The 23,971-nt window shown below is 35.3% G+C and overlaps 1 protein-coding gene across 5 annotated transcripts in view; it reads right to left on the bottom strand.

Annotated features, from left to right (window-relative positions):
* Positions 1–23,971, bottom strand: part of MON2 (MON2 homolog, regulator of endosome-to-Golgi trafficking) — a 117,775-nt gene that overhangs the window by 54,694 nt on the left and 39,110 nt on the right. For all 5 annotated transcript variants that reach the window (XM_080810990.1, XM_080810991.1, XM_080810992.1 and 2 more), the window contains 11 exons: positions 22,941–23,038; positions 22,096–22,221; positions 20,624–20,818; positions 13,850–13,974; positions 13,299–13,435; positions 11,988–12,141; positions 6,245–6,477; positions 4,469–4,550; positions 3,104–3,288; positions 1,578–1,690; positions 410–514 (listed from right to left, as the gene is read on the bottom strand). In XM_080810990.1, coding sequence (XP_080667116.1) covers positions 410–514; positions 1,578–1,690; positions 3,104–3,288; positions 4,469–4,550; positions 6,245–6,477; positions 11,988–12,141; positions 13,299–13,435; positions 13,850–13,974; positions 20,624–20,818; positions 22,096–22,221; positions 22,941–23,038 — 1,553 coding nt within the window. The remainder of the gene's footprint in view (positions 1–409; positions 515–1,577; positions 1,691–3,103; positions 3,289–4,468; positions 4,551–6,244; positions 6,478–11,987; positions 12,142–13,298; positions 13,436–13,849; positions 13,975–20,623; positions 20,819–22,095; positions 22,222–22,940; positions 23,039–23,971) is intronic.

Here is a 23,971-nt window from a genome sequence, read left to right as displayed (position 1 = left end):
GCAGGGGGAGTGGCAGAGAGAAGGAGAGGGAGAAGCAGACTCCCCGCTGAGCAGGGAGCCCAATTCAGGACTCAATCCCAGGACTCTGAGATCATGACCTGAACTGAAGGCAGCTGCTTAACTGACTGAGCCACCCAGGCACCCCCAATAACTAAACTTAAGTTAGTAATTACTATTCATATAAAATACCTCTGACACCAAGCATAGGATATAGAACTTAGGCCACTGAGAAAAGAATTCTATCACTCTGTACAATAGAAGCCACGTCTTTATTCCTTTCTAACTTTTTCTTCTTCAAACTTACTGCCTAGTCTTTAGGCCCGCTCAAAGCACCAGCAGGCATTGCTTAATTTGTTAGCACTCAGCTATAAAAACAACACTGACCTCTGACCCAGAGCCTACAACATACCTGTAGAGTTGCCAAGACAAGTTGCCATGATGTTCCAAGAACAGCTCCATGGCAGTGTGCCAAGTTAAGTAAAGTCCTCATACACTGGATATTTTTGGAAGTGAGCTATATATATTTTTTAAAAGATATATTTGTAAGTACTGTTGTACATTCTTGTAAAGCAGCATTATCATATTCAAATATTTTTTGAAATAAAAAAACAAAAATATTAAGAAAATGGGTTTGGTTTTGTAAAAAACAAATTAGTTTGCTTAAAAGTTGTGTTATCATATATATATATGCATTAGAATGTCTCATAAGAGATTCCAGATGGAGAAGGTCAAGTAAGGAGTTTTAACAAATACTATAAAAGTTTACAGATTTTACTTTAAAACAAAAGTGTTTAAAGAGGTATAGATAAACAGGAGTCATGTCATATCAGTCTACATTATTATTCTGAAAATCAACCTGTAAACAAATATTAAGAAAGACTGCATAAAGAACAGTTTGACATTGGCCTGGATTAACATTGGCTGAGTTCATGTCATGGAACTACCATAACCTTAGTCAAATTAACCTCTCTACCCATCATTTCATTTCTTTAGAGCTGAGGGTATTAAATCAGATAAAACAAAATTCAATAAATATCAGCTGCCATCATCATCATTGCCATCATTATGGAGAATATATTTCTTTTAATTTGGTCCTTACTATGGTCATTCGCTGGAAAATATTATGTTTTAAGAGTACCACAAGAAGAAATGGCAGACCATGGTTTACACTTTCTTTTTTTTCTGATTCCTTTGAATTAACATTTTGTAGAACTCAAATGCCCCAGAGTTGTTCTATATTAGAAGGAAACCATGTAAACTACTTTTATCCTAATTACATTATTTCAGAATATACCTGTAAGATATATAATATAGCCATGATTCTTGGCTGGAGCTAATTTTCTGTGATAGTTACTATTAAAAAGATGATTGAAATGAATTACTTTTTAGGAGAAAAAAAGTTGTGTTATCACAATTGCTTATGATAATGTCAACTGCTAATGTCTTCTGAAGGTATCAATCATCCAGGTAAATAAAACTAAGTAACTATAATGATAAAATTTGGCAAACATAAGAAGAAAGGTACAAAAGGTATGCTGGATAGTTAGTTGGTAACCAAGATAAGAAAAATACTTTACCATTACTGTTCCTTGAGGCTGGATGGCCAGAGGTTGACCCACTGCCACAACTTGTTGGTGAGATTCACTTGATGGACTTATCATCATAACACTTTGACCCTGAATGGAATATGCTAGAACACAAAGGAAAGCTTAAATAACTAAGATAAACTTCTCACACAACATTCAAGGTAATGTTATATTTTACTTTGTTTTGGTTTTTTTTTTTAATAGATTTTTTTTTAAATTTATTTGACAGAGAGAGAGAGACAGCGAGAGAGGGAACACAAGCAAGGGGAGTGGGAGAGGGAGAAGGAGGCTTCCCGCTGAGCAGGGAGCCTGATATGGGACTCTATCCCAGGACCCTAGGATCATGACCTGAACCGAAGGCAGATGCTTAACAACTGAGCCACCCAGGCACCCCGTTTCATTGTTTTATTCATTTGAGGGAGAGAGAGTGCACAACAGTTGCGGGGGGGAGGGAGGCAGGTAGAGGGAGAGAGAGAAGCAGACTCCCCACTGAACAGGAAGCCCAATGCAGGGCTCAATCCCAGGACCCCGAGATCACAACCCGAGTCAAAGGCAGACATTAACAATCTGAGCCACCCAGGTGCTCCAGTAATGATATACTTTAAAACATTAATTTTATTAAACTAAGTGCAACTATGACACTTATGTAGTTATCTATATGCAAACCTTTTTAAAACTCAGGTGTTACAAAAACCAAGATAAGTTAAACAAATTTTAAGTAATTTTCTATATAACTTTTTAAAATTGTAAAACTTTGGCAGACTTCTTCACAAGCAAAACAGAATTAGGACACATTAAGTATTTTAATATGCATTCCCAGTAATCTTTTCTAATTAAAGTTATAGGCCAATTTTCAAGTTTTCAGACTGAAAACTAAATATCATATTGAAACACATTTACTTTACATGTAACCAACTTGTGTGTTTTCGAAGTATTCAACAAGAAAAAAACTGAATGTTAATCCAAGTGGTTGCAAGCATTACTGTTCTACTAGGTCCGTTAAAAAAAATAAAAATAAAAACCACCATTTCAACAGTATGATATAGTTTACAAAAGACTTCCAGATTTATTTTCTTCTAACTTCACAATTATTGTTTAAAATTGGTATTATTCTCCCTGCACCCCTATTGTTTTGAAGAGATGGAAATAACTGAAGCTCCACATCATTAACTTCTCGCCAAGGTCAGAGTCAGTGAATGAAACAGCAGAGGCTTGAACTCAGAATTTCTTTTTCTTTTTTTTTTTTTTTTAAAGATTTTATTTATCTATTTGACAGACGGAGATCACAAGTAGGCAGAGAAGCAGGCAGAGAGAGAGGAGGAAGCAGGCTTCCTGCTGAGCAGAGAGCCCGATGCGGGGCTCGATCCCAGGACCCGGGATCGTGACCTGAGCCGAAGGCAGAGGCTTTAACCCACTGAGCCACCCAGGCGCCCCTGAACTCAGAATTTCTATAATATTTTCTCTATACCACATCACTCCACTAGATGGAAAAAACTGTGCATAAGCTAAAGTCTTACATTTGTTGGAAAGTGTGGCTGCAGTGGTGGTATTCAGTACTGTAAGAGCATAATGAGGAGGCAGGGAACCTTTGCATATTGCAGTTATAAAGGCATCTCTTGAAGTTACAAGGCCCAATCTTCCACAAAGAGCAGCCATAGTCAATTCAGCTTTTAAAATATTCTCAGTGGCAGCTTCATCTGTGCTGAAAATATAAAGTATTTTATTTAATATGATTAATTTATGTTTAATTATACTGCAAACATGACATGGAATTAGGTATTCAGTAAGTTGTAAGGAAATCTATACAAAAGTATTATGAAAATCAATTTACTTAAGAAGGAATTTTAACTAATCAACATAATGCCTGAAAATCTGAACTGGGTAAAAGCAGTATATAATACATACATCATTATTGAAGAAAATAGCCACATACTCAAAAGATTTAACCTAAAACATCAAGCATTTTTTTTAAAGATTTTTATTTATTTATGTATTTGAGAGAGAGAAAGATGAGCAGTGGGGAGGGGCAGAGGGAGAAGCAGACACCCTGCTGAGCAGGAAGCCTAATGCAGGGCTCGATCCCAAGACCTGGAGATCATGACCTGAGCCAAGGGCAGATGTTTAACTGACTGAGCCACCCAGGTTCCCCAAAATAGCAAGCATTTTAAAATCAGCAAATCCTGTCATTATGGGAAAAAAAAATCAAAGTAACTGATAATTATCATTACTGTAAAAGTAGTAGAAAGACTTGAAGTGACAAAGGCACTCTGTAATTTTAGGACTGTATTTTCCATTAAAACATCATGACAACTATTCTGGTGGGGAGCAGGGCAAGAATAGGATGAAGGAGAGTGAGGTGGCCAAAAAAGAATAATGTTCGATCTCTCTGATATGAGGAATTTGAGAGGCACGGCAGGGGGCCGTGGGGGGCAGGGAGGGGAAAAATGAAACAAGATGGGACCGTGGAGGGAGAAAAACCATAAGAGACTCTTAATCTCAGGAAACAAACTGAGGGTTGCTGAGGCGGGGTGGAGGGGAAGTGATAGGGTAGCCGGGTTATGCATATTGGGGAGGGTATGTGTCATGGTGAGTGCTGTGAATTGTGTAAGGTTGGTGATTCACAGACCTGTACCCCTGAAGCAAATAATACATTATATGTTGATTAAAAAAAAAAGAATATTCAGTATATATAAAACTATTAAAAAGATAAGAAAAATTAATATTAAAAAACTAATATTAAGAAATAATTTTAGGACCAATTTAAGTATCTATTTTAATGTTTATTTCTTATTAACTGCCACATGCAATTTTTAGTATATGTGCTGCCGAAGCGAGCACTAACTGCCACATGCAATAAAAAAAAAATTATAAAAACTTAATACCTGGCATCAAGGAGGAGAGAGAGAGCAGCAAGTAAACCACACCAGCAGGCATTTACCATTTCTTCCCAAACAGCTCTACTAACTTAAAGGACAAAAACATACAACACTTCATGTTCATTACAGATAGCAGAGTATTTGATAATATATCATTCTAAAACCACCCTAGTCATTTGGCAATACATTACATATTCTATCAACTTGATTATTAAATACTAAAGCTCTAATAGTTAAAATACATTTGAAAAAATGAAAACTTAAAAACCACACCAATTTCAGAATTCAAGAAGTCTTTAAACAAGTTGTTTTAAAATATCAATGGTAGGATCTGAAACTGGTATCTCTGTGTATGTGTGTGTGTGTAATACCAATTCCTATTCCCTTCCCCTTCATTAGGCCAAACTTCCAGCCTCTGTGACCAGCTCGAAGAAAGGCAGTGTTAACAAGCTATTTAGCCAGGAGACTGATTTCTATACACTGGGCATTGAGCAAATGAGTAAATCCACTGAATAAACTGGGACCAAGTGTCTCACTTCTGGAAAAGGTAACCGAAAACATGGAAAGGTAAAAAAATAAGCCTTGTGGTAGTAAACCAGAACTGGAAGAAACCTCATTTAGACATTTTTAGACAAACAGTTTTTTAAAATGTAAAGAGATGTGTGTGTGTGCATGTGTTTGTGTGTGTGTGTATTTCCTTTTCAAGTAGTAAGAAGCACACTAATGCCCATGTGTTCATTTCTAAATACTAAACTAAAAAGAGCAAGGGCTCTTTAGAAAAATAACTGATTCCTGGGCTTGGCAAGAAAGAGCCAAGATGAGCTTAGAACGTTGTATTGTGTCAGACAGTGAGACAGTGCTCAGAAAATGATAAAAGGACACAGTGGCCAGTTTGAAAGGGGTCTCACTGGCCGTTATCAGGAACAATCTGAGTGTTAAACCAAATAATGATAATCACATCACATTGTAACCTTTCAAATAAAATAGAAATCTAAGAATCCATACTAATATAAATGGGTAAATTTAAAAAAACTAAATAAATGGGTGACAAGGGAAAGCTCTCTTTTACAGAAGCCTCAAAATATTTCTCCACAAAAAGTTCATAATTAATCTTACACCGAAGAAACCAGCCAGACATCATGTTAACCAAATGATAAAAGTTAACATTACCAATAATGAGACATACTGATAACTGTATTCTCTTGCTGTGTTTATAGACTAGGTTTAACATAGGAATATTTCTGTGGTAGCCCTAGCAAAAATGAGTAAATTGAATCTAATTATAAGGGGAAAAAAAGACAAACCTAAACTGACTAGCCTGTACTCTTCAAAAATGTCAAGATCATATAAGACAAGAAAAATCTAACGAACTTTCTAGATTAAAGGATAGTACAGCAACATGAAACTAAATTCAACATGTGATCCCAGAACACCAAAGACATCACTGGGGCAACTGGCAAAATTTGAATGAGGTCTGGGATAAGATAATACTGGGCTGATGCTAAATTTATGATGGGACTATACTGTAGTTATATTAGGAAACTGTCCTTACTTTTAAGAAAACATGAAAATATTAAGGATATCATGTCTGCAACTTATTTTCAAATAGTTCAGCAGAAAAGTATAGTGACATACGTAAACAGAATGATAACACAAATAGGGTAGTGTTAATAACCGGGAAATCAGGGTGAAGGGATGTTTGGGAACTTGAGTATTTCTGCAACTTTTCTGTAAATTCAAATTATTTCAAAATAAAAATTAAAAATACAGATATCAATATACCTATTTCTTTATCCATCTGGTCTGATGTTGACTGTAATTCTTGCTGTTCTGATGATAGTGTTGGTGAAGAAGCTGCTTCAGTAGTAGTCTGACATTCTGTTTCAACCTCTCCTAACTCTCCTTCAATCATACTAGTAATTCCACGTACAAGGTCAAGCAAACAATGGAATGCCACAGACATAGCATAACCTTCTGGTATAGTTGGGGGCTCAACTTTGTCCAACATCTCCAGGCTGAAATAAAAAAAAATCAGAACACTAATTAAAAGCCATGATGATGAAAATATATATACACAAGTGTTTGTAGTTCATAGAAAGTAAAAGCAACAGAATAGAAAACATGAATAGAATTAATGAGTGTTTCATTTGGAGGGATCCTTTCTCAGTATTCTAAGAAAGTGATTAGAATAATTAAGGCCTGATCACTGCCATAACAATTATTTTATCAATTTACTTTTTGTCCCTACCCCAAATGTGCCAGTATTTTAATTAAAGAAATTTAATAAGAGAAATTAAGTCTTACAAATAAAATAGAGTAAGATTAAATGGATTATAAAACTTCTCAAACTCTAACTCAGGTGCTTTCAAAATAAGGTATTACAAAATCAAATCAATCCTATAAACAGGAAGATATTTTCACACTGAGAAAGTATTACTGTGAGATATCCAGCTTAGCTATCATCTCAGACACAATCTGCCAACAGGGTAAGAATAATACTCATAGCATCAATATGTCAAAGTCAAAATATTTTTTTTAAGATTTTATTTATTTTTTTGACAGAGAGAGAGAGAGATCACAAGTAGGCAGAGAGGCAGGCAGAGAGAGAGGGGGAAGCAGGCTCCCCACTGAGCAGAGAGCCCGATGCAGGGCTCGATCCCAGGACCCTGAGATTATGACCTGAGCCCAAGGCAGAGGCTTTACCCATTGAGCCACCCAGGTGCCCCAAGTCAAAATATTTTTAATGATTTTTTATTTTTATTTATTTGACAGAGAGAGAGACAGCGAGAAAGGGAACACAAGCATTGGAAGTTGAAGAGGGAAAAGCAGACTTCCTGTGGAGCAGGGAGCCTGATGTGGGGCTTGATCCCAGGACCCCGGGATCATAACCTGAGCCAAAGGCAGACACTCAACGACTGAGCCACCCAGGTGCCCCCAAAGTCAAATTTCAGAGCAGTTTCTACTCCATAGTTAGAACAAGCTTTCAAAAAGAAAGATAACAAATCTTTTGTCTTAAATCACAGCAAATAAAGAATTATGGTTTTAAATTCCTTAAAAGTGAAATCTGTCAAGATAGTTCAATGGAAAAAGAACTGGTGGTACGGGAACAACAGAATATTCATATGTAAATGAACGATGGTAGATCTTTACCTGGTACCATTACAAAAATTAACTCAAAATTAATCAATGACCTAAATATAGGGGCTAAAACTAAAACTCTTAGAAGAAAACACAGTCAAAAATCTTCATGACCTCACATTAGGTAATGATTTGTTAGACAGGATACCAAAAGCACAAGCAACAAAGGAAAAAACAGATAAACTGAATTCATCAATATTAAAAACTATTGTGCTTTAAAGGCCACTATTAAGAAAATGAAAGACAATCCACAGAATAAAAAATTTTTGCAAATCATGTATCTGATAAGGGGCTAAAGATCCAGAATATATACTAAATAATAAAAAGACAACCCAATTAAAAAGGAGCAAAGGATCTGAAAAGACATTTCTCCTAAGATGATATATAAATGGCCAAAAAGTATGTGAATGAGATAGATATTCAATGCCATTGGTATTTAGAGAAATGCAAACTGAAAATATGGTAAGGTAACATTTAATGTCCACTAGGATGGCTAAAATCAGAAGACTGTAACAATAATCAAATGACAGTAACAACTGCTGCTGAGGATGTGGAGAAATCAACCCCCATATACTGTTGGTGGGGATATAAAATGGTACAGTCAGTTGGGAAAACAGTTTGGCAGTTATTCAAAAAGTTCAACACAGTAATATATGACTCAGTAATTCTACTCCTAGGTATATACATCTATGAGAAATGAAAACATACGTCTAAGCAAAAAGTTGTACACAAATGCTCATAGCAGCATTATCTCTAAAAACCAAAAAGTGGAAGCAATCCAAATATACCCATCAGTTGATGGATAAACAAAATACAGTACATCCATAAATCTGAATATTATTTAGCCATAAAAAGAAACGAAGTACTGATACATCCTACAACACAGGTGAACCTTCAAAACATGCTAAAAGAAGCCTGAATAAAAGAGTATTTATTGTGTGATTACATTTATATGAAATATCCAGAATAGGGAAATCAGTAGAAATGCAAAACAGATTAGTGGTTGCTAGGGGAATGGGAAAGAGAGACTAGGGAATGAGTATGGGTTTCTTTCTGGGGTGATGAAAAAGTCCTGGAATTCAAGGTGGTTACTGTTACATAGCTTTTGAATACAGTAAAACCATAAAATGTATAATCTAAAGGGTGGATTACATCTCAAAAACAAAATTGAAATCACTAAAGATTACAATAAGTTAATAAAAGAGATTTCCAGCCTCAAATTCTAAAAGTTGCTGAGTCATAATCAAGACTGGAGGTAGGTAATTTGTAAAGAAATGCAAAACTCAGAATAAACAATAACAACACCTATAAACAGCTACCATTTGTTACACAATAACTCTTGGCCTGGGACTCTAGGGGCTTTTTGATGTATATTGCCTTGTTTAACTTCTCACAAACCCCTAAAAGATACAGATGATGCAACTAAGGACTAAGGTGACACAGTTATCCATCAACAGTTCTTAACTCAAGTCTCACTGTAAAGCCTGTCAATTTAACCCCTAGAATGTGAGCTCCGAGGATTTTAAAATTCAGGTAATCAGTGAAGATATATTTATATTACTGATCAAGAGATCTAAGCTCAAACAAAGAGGTAAAGTTTATGGGTTTAATCACTGCCAAGCAAATCAGCCTCTAGAGCCACACATTAAGCCTGCGAGTGCTAAGCATTTTTTCAGACAAATCTCTATTCTCATTGAAGAAATGATGATCTACTGAGAAAATGCATCTCAAACAAAAAGAATAATCTTAAATATCCCAAACTCTAATCCCCATTCTATGGTAAAGACCTTAAATGCTAGTATAGTTAAGAAAAAAAGGTGATTTATGCTTATTTTTATAAATACCACAACCTAAAACAAAGCTCACGCTTTCTTATCTCAGTATTTCAGTGCTATTTTATTAGAACTAGTATATAAATTCCAGTTTTAGATAAAATGTGACTCATTTATTTAAATATTTTAAAATTTAAGGTAAAGTTGCAAAACTGTCACCAGCCCAACTCTGAAAGGAGCCATAGTGTAATTAATCAGAAAGAATATGTCAGCAATACTTATGTCAAAACAACTTTTGTCTGTATATGACTTAAGTTTTCAAATGATTATATACGCAAAAAGTCAACAGAAGAACAGAATACACAATCAAGATTTACATGTATGTCTTCAAAGAAAATAGTGAGAATAACTTTATACTGAATCTCACAACAAATGAATGAATAAAAGATACCAATTCAACAGGGAGGTTTCAAACATACTAATCCATGTGTAAAAGAAAACCCAATGTTTCCTGGCTATTTTTTATTCCAGAGGTGAATAATCTCAGTGTTTATAGCACTAAAAAAACCCCAAAACCATTATTTGTATGTTCCTTTAAAAATTTAGTCCTAACTTTGTCTTCAAGTAAAATAATGTACTGTACTCAAAATCATAGTATTTAGTAGCTGAACTAGTTAAAATCCAACTTTCTTAATTGATAAGGATTAAATTATCAATAAACAATTGGTTTCAAACTTCCATCAATAAAAAAGTAATTCGTACAACTCTGCCAAGTATTTACTCCCATTCATTTGTTTTAATTTTTCTTCCTCAAGCATACATCTTCACTCTCTCCCTTTATTATGTATTTGCTCAATCTTCTTTCGGCAGAGATCGTTTCTCTCCCCATCTTTACCTTGGTCACTCTCTATCCCCTTAATTTTTTTTTTCTTCAAAGAATTAACCACTACCCAAGGTGATATTATATGTTTATTTGAACCTTTATTGACTATCTCACTCACTAAAATGTAAGCTCAATGAGGATAACTAGTTTTAATGTTGGGTTTTTTTCTTTTTCTTTTTTTGGGGGGGGGTTCAATTTATAAAATGAGGTAGGGAAATAAATGAGATTACTGTTTCCTTCAGTGCTAGAAATCTGATTTCTTTTAAATCAGATCATCTAGTATACTTGAGTCACTAGCCTTTGTAGCAAGCAAAACTTATATAAGACTAGGTAACTTTAACTTCTTTTAAATGACGAAGAATAACAATGAATTTTAGTTAAGTATTTCAGTCCTCTATGATTCTATACTTTCATAATTTGGTGCAAAATAAAGCTGCACATACCATGATTATACTATGCAGATTGACATACCATATAAATTTATAATTTAAACTAGTCAGAGAGTAAGAGTTGGGTACATGGGTGAAGAGGAAAGGGAGACACAGGCCTCCAGATATGGAATGAGTAAGTGATGGGAATAAAAGGCACAGCATAAGGAATATAGTCAATGATATTGTAACAGTGATGTAAGAGGACAGACGGCAGCTGCACTTGTGGTGAACACAACATAATGCATAAACTTGTCAAATTACTATGTTGTACTGTATACCTGAAACTTACGTAATGTGTGTAAACTATACTCCAATTTAAACAAACAAAAAATAACAAACTAGTCAGAGACTCTGCTTCACACTTTAGGTTTTGATTTACTGTCATCGGAATAGTGTTTTAATTACACATGCCAAGCATTCAAAATGTATTACTTGATTGCCTAACAGCAACAGCAGTAGTGTTAAATCTATGTAGGACTGATTGTTTTATCTCTGTAGCACTGTAGTTCACTCTAACTTAAGAAAAATCAACAATATACTGCCAAATATGTATAAACTGAATTGGCCTAATGACAATAAAAATAACACATATGGAATCCATTAAACACCTTAAGTTAATTAAACTAAAAGTACTGTATGTTAAACTCTAAAAACATAATTAGCTACAGTTAAAATAACTTTTCTCACCTAAAGAATCCTGAAAGGTAGATATATCACTACTCTCATTTTATAGGTGAAGAAACAGATTTTTAAAATATTTTATTTATTTATTTGACAGAGAAAGATCACAAGTAGGCAGAGAGGCAGGAAGAGAGAGAGAGAAGCAGACTCCCTGCTGAGCAAAGAGCCCGATGCGGGGCTCGATCCCAGGACCTGAGATCATGACCTGAGCCGAAGGGAGCGGCTTAACCCACTGAGCCACCCAGGCGCCCGTGAAGAAACAGATTTTTAAAAAGGTTAACTCATTTGCTGCTGGTGACTCAGTCAGCATTAGAAGACCTAAGTCCAAAGTCACATACTTAAAGCAAAAAGCCATACAGAAAAGCTAACTAGGTCCTCATGTAAAAAAAAATGCATTTTGTTTCACAATACTGTTAACACTAACACATCAAGAAACAGCACAAAAGAAAACAAACAAAACCCAATCCTATGTAAAATTCTCAACATAAGACAAGAGAAAATTAGTTCTAAATTGCATTAGAATTATTAGGTTTAAAATTTTAAATATAATGCAGAAAAATTTTAAGATAAAATAACCTCAATGGCATCATTCATCACAAAATAAAGCTACTACTACTTACTATGTGGCTTTTGCACTTCCTTGCACTGTTATAGTCAGAATAGGTATCCAAGTTCCTCTATATTCAAATGCTGGTAGCAAAGTAACACCTCCACCAATCCCCAACATTCCTGAGTTAGCTGGTGCTGAGACGGGGCCACCTGAGTTATTGTTTCCTATTAGACAAGGGAAAGAAAGCAAAGATACCAATTTACTAGTTAATTACAAATCCATAATACACAGACATCTGTTTAATTAAAAAAAATGTGTTCTATTAAGAAAGGATACCACACGAATAAATGAAGTTTATCAATCCTGCTTTGGCTATTAGAGGCTCTATTTCCCCAGAACACTATTTCCTTTTTTTTTTTTAATTAATTAATTTTTTTTTAAGATTTTATTTTTTTGTCAGAGAGAGAGAGAGACAGAGAGAGAGAGAGCGTGAGCGAGCACAGGCAGAGTGGTAGGCAGAGGCAGAGGGAGAAGCAGGCTCCCCGCAGAGCAAGGAGCCTGATGTGGGACTCGATCCCAGGACACTGGGATCATGACCTGAGCCGAAGGCAGCCGCTTAACCGAGCCACCTAGGCGTCCCCATTTCCTTTTTTATAAGAAAGGTACTAATGAGTAAAACTACTGACAAACTTTATAATATAGTTTTTGTTAGACCATTTTTTATCAGAGGTGAAAATAAAGAATTAAGAAACCATTAATCAGACAGTAGAAAGTAGAAGATAAACATGAAGAAGGCAAAGAGAAACAAGAAGGCATACGTTGATTGCCAAACAAGCTTAAACCAAGTTTACCTATTTTTTTAAAAGGGAAATGAACAGACCTCCTAAGGTGGTGAACCAAATTCTTTAAAGAGAGGCAAAAAATGAAGATCCTTCTCTCTCTCTCTCTCTTTTTTTAAAAATTTTAGTTATTTGAGAGAGACAGACAGAGAGAGCACAAGCAGGGGGAGAAGCAAAGGGAGAGGGAGAAGCAGGCACCCTGGGATCATACCTGACCTGAAGGCAGACACTTAACTGACTGAGCCACCCAGGTGCCCCAAAATGAAAATTCCTCTAAGATGAAAATAAGCATCTAAACTCTTATTCTTATGTGATTAGAGAACCTGAAAGTATACTAAAGAAGGAAACATATTCTGGAAAGAAGTAAACATGGCTGCCTCAATGAGACTGAATTTTCTTTAAGTATAAACTCTTTACTATCAATACATTTAGGTAATCCAAATTTCTCCAGTCACAAAATTTCCACAAAATATCCTCTGAGAACAGTGAATACAGGAAATCATGGCAGAATATAAAAAAACAAAATATGAATTAGCTTTTACCAGCTTGGTTTGTTGTAGCAGGATTTCCAGTAGGAGGGACAAGAAACAATGACTGTATAAAAGATCCCAGGGCATTCACAATATCACGAAAAACCTTGGTAGAATGCTGTTTCATATCATAGGACTGACAAAATGACCTATAAAATAATTTTAAATGTTTCTGAGAAAAATATTTGAATATATTAAAATTTTTTCACATTTTTTATAGCAATTAATGTTGATACAATCAGTCTGAATGCTGTACTTAAAACTTCATCACACCTGAGTGATTTTACTAAGTTAGTACAAAGGTTCAGACTGAGGTTAATGTTATAAAAAATAAAAATCATCGTGGCCATATTAACCAATAAATTTGGATTGATGGCAATTACTACCCCTATTTTTTTGCCCACCACTCAGCTGTTTTACACACACACCACTACCACTCCATTTACATACAATACCCAATTTTCTTTGTTTAGAAATCACTAATATTTGGGAATAAATACTTAAACTCTTCCTACTAGCAAACATTACCCTATCTATTTAACAAAATATTGCTGAGGTTTTACCTTAAGAGCTGAGGTTGCACACACAGTCTGTGTATTGATTCTACTGCAACAGCTCGTAACCACTGTGGTTTATCTGCATCCAGAAATTTCACCAGAAGTGACAGAAATATCTCACATTCAGTTACCTAAAAAGATTTTTAAATAACAATATCTTTAAACCTAAGATCAGAATTTATAAATTACATTCTGTTCTTAGTGTTACAGACAAACCAGTAAAATCTTCCAATTTTAAATAAATTAAAATTCTTAATGGGAAGTAGAGAAAAAAGCAGACTATATAAGAAAAAGCTAACGATAAAAATAATCAGTCTCTCTCTACATCCCTGAAAACACACAAGTGATCTGCTCTCATGGTTAACCTTTTAACCTTATGCTTTAGAAAGCACTATGCACCATCACACCATTCTCATTCCTGGCAGGTAGCATATATCATATAAACTGCTAATAGGATGTATGCTCTACTCTTCAATAACACCACGTTTTCCCGTATGTTCTTTTGCTGCTTAAACAAAGGGCAATAAGCCTAAGCACGTTTAATATATATTTTCTAGTAGGAAAACAAGGAATCTGTAGCAGTTGACAGGTAAAAAGATACATAAAGTATTTAGAACAAGGCCTGGTACATAGCTTTGTTTTGTAAGTTTTCGTTATCACTACCATTACTACCAATATAAACCATCTCCTCTGCAAGTTCTTTGTAAATAAAAATGTCTGAAGCACATTTTCACCATTATGTATTAAATGTCTGATAAATGAATAAACAACCAAAAAAAAGGTAAGCAGGTTTTTCAACAGTCAATGGATTACTTCTGTTGTACACTAACTGAGGACACAACAGAACATCTGGGAGCTAAGAACCTGACATTGTGATTACTAAGCCAAACTGGACCCTTCTTTTACTGTGGCACCTTCTTGGACGAATTAGCTAGGGGTATCCTGAAATGAGCAAGCATCACATGGGGCAAGAGGATGTTCACCCAAAGTCTTAGCAGCTGGTATTCTCTAATGCCTTTCAGTACTGTTAACTGAAGGCTTAAAATCAGGACATGATCATGAAAGCAGGAGGGATAATTAAAAACTTTATCTATGGACTGCTATGATTGGAGAAGTCATAAAACATTGGTTTAACAATGTTCTAATCATAAGACAGCTGAAAAGCACTAGATCAGAAATCAGATAGGCTCAGCTTCTTTATCCACCAACTGAGTGGATGACAAGGTACATAACCTTCTTATAAATAAAGGATAAAATTATCTGTATCTTTCGGAGAAATCAAATCAGAAAACTGTAAGAATAAAAACATCCCCTAAACATGATAAAATTCATGCAAATGCAGAGCACATTATTTTTTCTATTAAACAAATGATCCTTTTAGTAAAGAATCATGCTGGTGACTCACTGTACAAGTTGTATCTACTAGAGTTTTAACATTAGTGCATCCTCCAAATGGACACTACCTACTTTAGAGTGAAAATGAAATATGTATGTGGTAGAACTGAAGCCTCATCAGCTGGATTATGAGGCCAGAAAACAAAGACTCTCAGAAACATCATTATATCACAGCCAAAGGAAATACTGTTAAAAAAACTTGCCTTGAAGAGTGTATCATTTTCTCTCCTGTGGGAGACAGACTACAGCACAAATCAAACAATAAATGTATACTTTAGCCACTAAAACCTTGTGATCTGGGTAAAGGAGAGACTCTCTCCTGAGGTCTGGAACTTTGTTCTCCCTTCCTCCCTCCTTGCCAAGTGTGAAAGTCTTATCACTGAACTTGTGCTGAGGTCACTGCACTGCTCTCAATCAAGGACATCAATGGAGGGTGCCTACTGTGAATCTGTTAAGCCTTTTCCCCCAAGAGGTTGAACTCATAGGGAAACAGGTATTAAGATTGGCATCTATGGCCCACGTCCAATTCCTTGTGGCATGAAGATACTTCATGAACTCCATTATAAGCATGAAGGGTGATAAATATTTCTGAATTCCTAGTCTTTTGGTAAAGCACAGTAGTCAAGAGACAACTGATGCTTTAAATTAATCAAAGTCATCCTGGTAGCAATTCTAATCACAGCATCACATGGATTTCTACCAGATTATATACATAAGATAACTGCTGGCTTAGGACACAATAAAGAAAGTCTGATAGAATATTTAAAATGGGCATTAGCAGCCTTGAAGAGAAAAGAAATGAGAACTAAGAAAACAGAGAAGTAGTAAAATGCACTGGAATTAAGAGCAAGGGTTTTAGGGTCTAAAAGAATTCATTAACATCCCAGCTCTGTGGCACAGAAGGTATAATCTCAGGCAAATTACATAAATATCCCGAGTCTCATTCTTTTTAGCTGTAGTAAAGTCTAAATGAATCAATATATGTAAAGCACTTTGTACAGTGTCTAAAATAAATGCACTTGAAAACAGAAATTTCATCCAAAACCGAAATTCTGAAGAAGAATAAGGTATTTGTATCTCTGACAAAGTCACCAGATGAACTGCTACATAAGACAACCGGTGGACAGAAACCAAGTTCTTAGTCTGTTGGGACTAAGACAAAAGACCACAGACTGGGTGGCTTAAATAACAAAAATTTATTTGGCACAGTTCTAGAGGCTAGAAGTCTGAGATCAGGGTGCCACCATCATTGGGTTTGTGTGAAAGCTCTCCTCCTAGCTTGCAGACAGCTGCCTTGTCACTGTGTTCTCACATGGCAGATAAACAGAGCAAGAAAGCTCTCTAGTGTTCCTTCATAAAAGGTCACTAGTGCCATCATGATGGCTCTACCTGCACAACCTCGTCTAACCCTAGTTACCTCCCAAATATTCCATCTCCAAATACTGCCACATTAGGGGTTACGGATTAGGTCTGAGAAATCTACTGACAGTCTTATGAGTGTTCCCTTGCACATGACAAGTCACTTTTCTTTTGCAGCTCTAAAGATTCTCTGTAAGTTTTAGCAGCTTAATTATAATGGGTCTTGGTATAGCTCTCTTTGGATTAATCCTAGTTACAATTCTCTGAGCTTCATGAATTTATATGTTCCTTTCCTTCCTCAAAATTGGGAAGTTTTTAGCCATTACTTCAAATAGGCTCTCTGCCCCTTTCTTTCCTCATCTGAGACTCCCATAATGTATTTTGAAGTAATAAGAGAATACATATATATTGGTCTCTGCTCCTGGTTTCTGACAGAGCTCCTAAAATCCCCATAATTTCCTGAGTGATCAGAGCATCTGACACAGAGCTCCTAAGTCTCTTGGAATTTCCTAGGTGAATAGTATCTTCCACTCTAATGAGGCAATTCTTAATGGATTACAGGATAGAGGCTGGATACCAGAAAAAACAATCATAATTAGAAGCTTCAGACTTTCAGCCCCGCCCTTCATTCTCTGGAGAAGGGAAAATGGTAGAAACTGAGTTAATAATCAATCATGCCTACATGATGAGAACTACCGTAAAAATCCTAAAAGTACAGAGTTTAGGGAGCTTCCAGGTTAAGGAACACATATACAGGCCAAGAGAGTTGCACACTCCAACTTCATGGGGACAGAAGCTCCTGCTCTTGGGACTTTTCCAGACCCTGCTCTTCATCTGCCTATCAGTAGTAGTATCCTTTAAAATATCCTCAGTAATAAACAGACAATAGTAAGTAAACTGTTTTCCTAGGAAACCCAAAGAGGAGGCTGTGGGAACTTCCCATACATAGCCAAGTTAGAATTTGTGGGTAAGTGGGCAACATACTACTAACAATTGGCATCTGCAATAGGGGGTAATCTTGTGGGACTGAATCCTTAACTGTAGGGTCCATGCTAACTGTGGTTAGTGTCAGAATTGAATTAAAATATAGAATATCTGACTGTCAGAGAATTGGCTGATGTGGGAAAAAATCCATTATGTCTCATGGATGAGGTGTTATGAGTGTGAGAGTATAACCCAGTGTGTTATAGATATATCTGTATTTATATATAGATATAGATAATTTTGCTAGACATGTGTATCTTGGTCTGCTGGATGGTATGCCGTAAGTCTCTTACAGGCTCTACATTCTTCTTCTTCTTCTTCTTTTTTTTTCTCCCCTAATCTGGTAATTGCAAATGACTTGTCTTCAAGCTTGCTGATTCTTTCTTCTAGTCTACTGATCTAGTCTACTGCTGATCCCCTCTAGTGCATTTTTCAATTCAGTTACTGTATTCTTCTGCTTTAGATTTGTTTTATCCTTCTTTATAGTTTCTATCTCTTTATTGATATTCTCCTTTTGTTCATACACGACTTTCTTGATTTAATTTTAGTTGTCTGTATTCTTTTAGTTCACTCAGCATCTTTATGATTATTCTGAATTTTTGTCAGGTAACTCACTGACCTCCATTTCTTTATGGTTACTTTCTAGAGATTAATTTTGTTCCTTGAATTGGGCCATGTTTCCCTGTTTCTTTGTATGCCTTGTTATTTTGTTGTTGTTGTTGCAATCTGGGCATTTGAAAAAAGCCAACTCTTTTAGTCTTTAGGGAAAGACCTTCACCAATCAGTCAGGGATCCTCTCAAACCTCTTCTGTCCATTTGTTTATTTCCTCTGGGCTTGAGTGTGTAACTTCCCAGCTGAAGACATTTCCTGGTTTCTATTCAGGAGCTCCCCCTGGTGTATGTCTGCAGTATTACGCTCTCTGGGCAGCAGCAAGCAGCAGGACTTGCCTTTGTTCTGAGCAGCCCCAAGGGTACTGCTACCTTTCCTGTCAGTGCTCCAAGAATCAGATGAGACAGAAACCAGTTAGCATACCCCAAAAAAGTTAGAATGGAGGATGCACATTTCAACTTTCTGCAATCTAAAGAAGAAACCATAGGTTGGGAGTTTTCTCCTGATCACACCATGCTGTGCTCTGTAAAGAGTGAGATGCGGGGGGAACCTGGGTGGCTCAGTGGGTTAAAGCCTCTGCTTTCGGCTCAGGTCATGATCCCAGGGTCCTGGGATCAAGTCCCGCATCGGGCTCTCTGCTCAACAGGGAGCCTGCTTCCTCCTCTCTCTCTGCCTGTCTCTCTGCCTACTTGTGATCTCTGTCTGTCAAATAAATAAATAAAATATTTAAAAAAAAAAAAAAAGAGTGAGATGCGGTATGCAGCTAAGTGCAGTGAGATTTCCTACCCACTCTAATGAACCTCTCTGCTTCGCCTTACACTTGCCTGCGGTGCTATAACCTCTCAACTGATAAGTTCTCACAGAGGTAATCTATGTACTGTTAACGTGGTGTCTCCATGGGGGACAGAGGGGCTCAGCTTCATATTTCCAACATTTTGCTGATGTCACTCTGGTTTACATTTTTAAAAAGTTTCTTTGTGGATTGAAACAGACTATAAATAAATATAACTCAGAATATGTAACAGGTGACAGGTAAAAGCTCTCCATCTCTGGAAGAAATTACGCTACCTTTCATTTATTTTCAGCAAGTGCCAGGAGACCTTTCAAAACTTTCAAAAGTTAATCTATGTAAAGACTCATAAAATTTCCCTCCATTTCAATTGTATATAATTAGACAAAAAAGTACTGTTTTTTCAATTAAATATAATTACTGAAAATTATATAAAATACTATAAATGTTGAGAAGAACACTGTAATTTTTTAAAAGTTAATCCTTACAGAGAAAGATGAAGCTATGAACTAAAGTAAATTCACAAACTTATGTACCTAAATACTCAATTATATGTTACTAATTTTGGTGGAACAAAAAAAGTCCAAGCCAACAATTATGAGTGTACCAAAAGACTCTTAAACCTCTGGCACCCAATTCTGATAACAACGGTGTCCCCAATAAATAGCAATTCGTTTGAAGTGATTTGATTTCCTACAAGAACTTCTATATTAAATACATCAATGTGTACTATAGGTATACTTTGTGTGGCTAGAAATAATTGTTAACTACAATGCTTATAAAGATGATTTCTAAATACACTGTGCATAAATGGATTTGGAATATGAAAAGAAAATCTATGACATGTTTATCATAAATATTTTTAAAAGCCCTTTATTTTAAAAAGCTCTCCACGGAATTTAGTATAAACTTATCTATTGGTTTGTAAAGTTGATGGTTGGCTCTAATATTTAGCACATCAACTGCTCACAGTGTTAGAAGTATTATAAATTTATATAGTTAACTATTTCATAATTATCAATAACCAATTATTCCTGTTAATTAAAATTAGGATATAAACTAAAAAAACTGTACAAGGATGAATTTCACATAACATAAAACTAAAAAGAAGTACAATACACCATTTCCTCTAAAAATATTACATTGATATATTATGATAAGGAGTATCACAACATATCCTGCATTCATAAATTTATGCAAAATAAATACAATACTGGACTAGAAGTCAAAACAGTTGATTTTTAATCCTAGAGTTCACCAAATTTTTAACTTCTTTGCTTTAATTTGTTAAGATACATTAAATAGTATAAACAAAAGCAGCATAAATTGAAGATACTAAAATTTTAATTATCCTTCAAATGAGATAATTTGCTAATAAGCCGAATTTCCAAGCCACAAATTCTATGCTGCCCTCAGATAAAAGGCCAGGACTCCCCTTTACATACATTAAAAATACTATATAAAACATAAGCAAAAATCTAAGAAAGGATAGAATAAAGCCACAGAATAACTAGGAAAATACCTATAAATACTTAAAAGAAATTCTGAAGTAAAAAAGCTGAATGCATTATAATAAATCATCATTTAAAAAGAGCACTACATGCAATTACACATACAAACACACATGAAAATTAACACTTACCAAAAGGCTGTAAAATTGCTTAATTAGAACAGATACTACTCTCAGCAAACGCATGCAGATAGGAAAATATGGTTTTTCAACTGGTGCTGGAGAAGATGAAGAGCTGGAACCTTGTCTGAACTTTATATTTGGAGAAAAGAGTTTTATCACAAGAGGACATACCCTTTCTTTGAGAAGGAAACTAAACTCTTGGTGCTATTTGCAAAGATAAAAAAAAAAAAGAATTAATTTAGTTTGTACTTAATACTTTTAAAACAGTCTTACTGGCAAATAAAACTTATTAATGATCAGTATGGATAATTTAGCTTTATTACATGTTTAGTTTATTATTCTACAGTTTACATACAATTATGAAATTAGTGTTGCTCTTTCAGAGTGTAAGATCAAAATGATCATCCATATTTAAAAAAAATCTAATTTAAAAAGGAACATTTAATGATTTAGAATTAAGTGGTTTATTATTAGGAACTGTGATTTTGGTAGAACACTAGCAATTCAAAACAAAGAAGAGAAGAAAGAAGACAGATTACACAAATTCAAACAGCTAAAGCATTTAAAATAGGCTGCTAAAAGAAAACCAGATAAATAAAATATGTTCTATAATTCATTAATTTTACTTTGCCAAGATAACTATTCCATTCAGGCATGGAAGATTTTTTTTTTTAAAGATCTTATTTATTTATTTGACAGAGATCACAAGTAGGCAGAGAGGCAGGCGGGGAAGGTGGGGTGTCGGGGTGGGGGGGAAAGCCGGCACCCTGCTGAGCGGAGAGCCCAATGCAGGGCTCAATCCCAGGACCCTGGGATCATGACCCGAGCCAAAGGCAGAGGCTTTAACGCGCTGAGCCACCAGGGACCCCCATGCATGGAAGATTTAATAATTAGCTTAATGTTTTGTTCTACTTAGATTCCTTGAACAGAACACAATAAGCTGATTTAAAAATAAACAAAACTCAACGACAAGAATAGTCACTATTTTTTTTTTAAGTTTCTATTTCTTCAATCTCTACACCCACCATGGAGATCAAACTCATGACCCCAAAATCAAGAGTCACATACTCCTCAACTAAGTCAGCCAAGCGCGCTGCATAATTATTTTAAAGTCTGGGACTTCTTTTTTCCATCTGAATTATCCAAAAGCACATAGCTACATATAAACAAGTGAAAATCAGTAACAATTTTTCAGTTTTTAAATATTATAATAAATAGCTCACATACCAAATTCCCTCATACACCCACAGACTGGGAAATGCCTCACTAGACGGTCTCTAGGAATTCCTTCTAATGTTAAAATTTCAAAGTGCTAGGGCACTACAATAATGTAAGATAACACTAAATTACCACATCTAAAGTCTAACGCTGTAATTCTTTCAATCCTCTCACATGGGAAAAAGAATACATGGTAATTTCTTGGAAAATACCTGTGAAAAAAGTATGATTTATTTTGTTGCAAGATACTACAAATGGCTTACTTGTAAAAAGACCTGTGGAAAATCATTCAGGACTGACTCAAGTAATTCAAGGCCAAATGTTCGAGTCATTTCTGTCATGCCTACTAGCCAGTAAGGGGCATCAGCATTAACCAACTGACAAAGGTCCTGGGAAAATAAGTAAAAAAATAAATGAAAAATAAATAAAACATTCACATGCTGGAATGAAACATGCTTTTCAAAATTCATAAAATTTTTAAGTTATCTCTTCTTATATAGCTGTTTTTATACCTTAGAAACTAAGCACTGGTAATTCAATTCTGAAAAACTATATACTATATATATACTTATAGTATATAAACTATATACTATAAGTAAACTTTAAAAGAATAATATAACTATTGACAATACATAAGGTACACAGATAAATAGTTAATAGTCTTTTAATGAAAAACCACTTAACACTCTAATAAAAGTTAGTAAAATGTTCAGGGCAGATAAATCTTATTTTACTTAAAAGATATATTCATGACAAGTAACATGAATATCAGGTATTTCTATATAAAATTACAGTGTTAGACTAAAGACTTATTAAATTTTTATGTTACAGAAATTATTTTTCAGTCATCCCTAATACGCTTTCTTTCTAGCTCTGGGCTTAATTCATTTTATTTCCTTAAAGTGAAATGTAACATTTTATCATGTTCCTTAGCTATAGATGCCCTTTAATGTTTTAGGACATTTTTGAAATACTACTTTTGACTCTTTAAAATTTGACAATTTAAAAAACTGAAACTTGAAAAATTAAATCAGACATAAAATTCCAAAATCAAAAATTCACACAAAACTATATTCTATAATAAAATCACTTTTATCAACTGAAATACCTGGAAAAGCATATATGCATCTTTAGCACAAGGTTTGAGGGTGCTGACAGATCTTCTGTTACTATTTCCTTGGACCAGTACTGGTTGTTCTATAATATCTGCAATCAAAATAAGATGGGTTTCAGGGGTTTATAATGAAATTCAATAAATCATATATACTATTTAAAATAAATACATGTTTGTGAAATTATAAACATTTCTTAAATGTAGGCTCAGTATTATGCCTCCAAAATGGGAAAAAACATTAGGAATTTATTGTTATACAGAATGCCATAAAAACTACTCTTTACTATCTTATGTCATTTTAATAAGTTTAGCATCTTTATCCATACATTTGATTTTCCCAGTCTCCCTTTTCCCAATCCCTTTATTTTATGGAGTTGAAATTCACACGATCTGTGAATGTGCCTTTAAATATCAAGTACATAGAAGTTTACCACATGGTTAATTCCTATATCATCTCAGTATAAACGGAAGAATTAACTGCTTGATCTGCCACAACTGGGGGAGGAGTCAAGATGGCAGAGAAGTAGCAGGCTGAGAGAACATCAGGTAGAAGGAGATCAGCTAGATAGCTTATCAAACCATTGCGAACACCTACAAAATCCAACGGGAGATTGAAGAGAAGAGCAGCAATTCTAGAAACAGAAAATCGACCACTTTCTGAAAGGTAGGACCAGCAGAGAAGTGAATCCAAAGCGAAGGGAAGACAGACCGCAGGGGGAGGGGCCAGTTCCCGGCAAGCAGCAGAACAACGGAGCACAAAATCAGGACTTTTAAAAGTCTGCTCCACTGGGGGACATTGCTCCAGAGGCTAGACCGGGGTGAAGCCCATGCGGGGTCAGCGTGGCCCCAGGTCCCGGGGGCTCACAGAAGGATCGGGGCTGTCTGAGTGTGGCAAAGCTCACAAGTATTAGAGCAGGGAAGCCAGCTACAGAGACAAGAGCCGAGGAGTGAGCTCTCAACTCGGGGTTACCTTGAACCGTAATCCGTGGCACAGGCTACTGCTCTGTGAGTGAGGTCCCCACAAG

The sequence above is a fragment of the Martes martes genome, assembly GCF_963455335.1.
Source record: "Martes martes genome assembly, chromosome: 8".
NCBI lineage: Eukaryota > Metazoa > Chordata > Mammalia > Carnivora > Mustelidae > Martes > Martes martes.
This window is presented reverse-complemented; position numbering and strand designations above follow the sequence as displayed.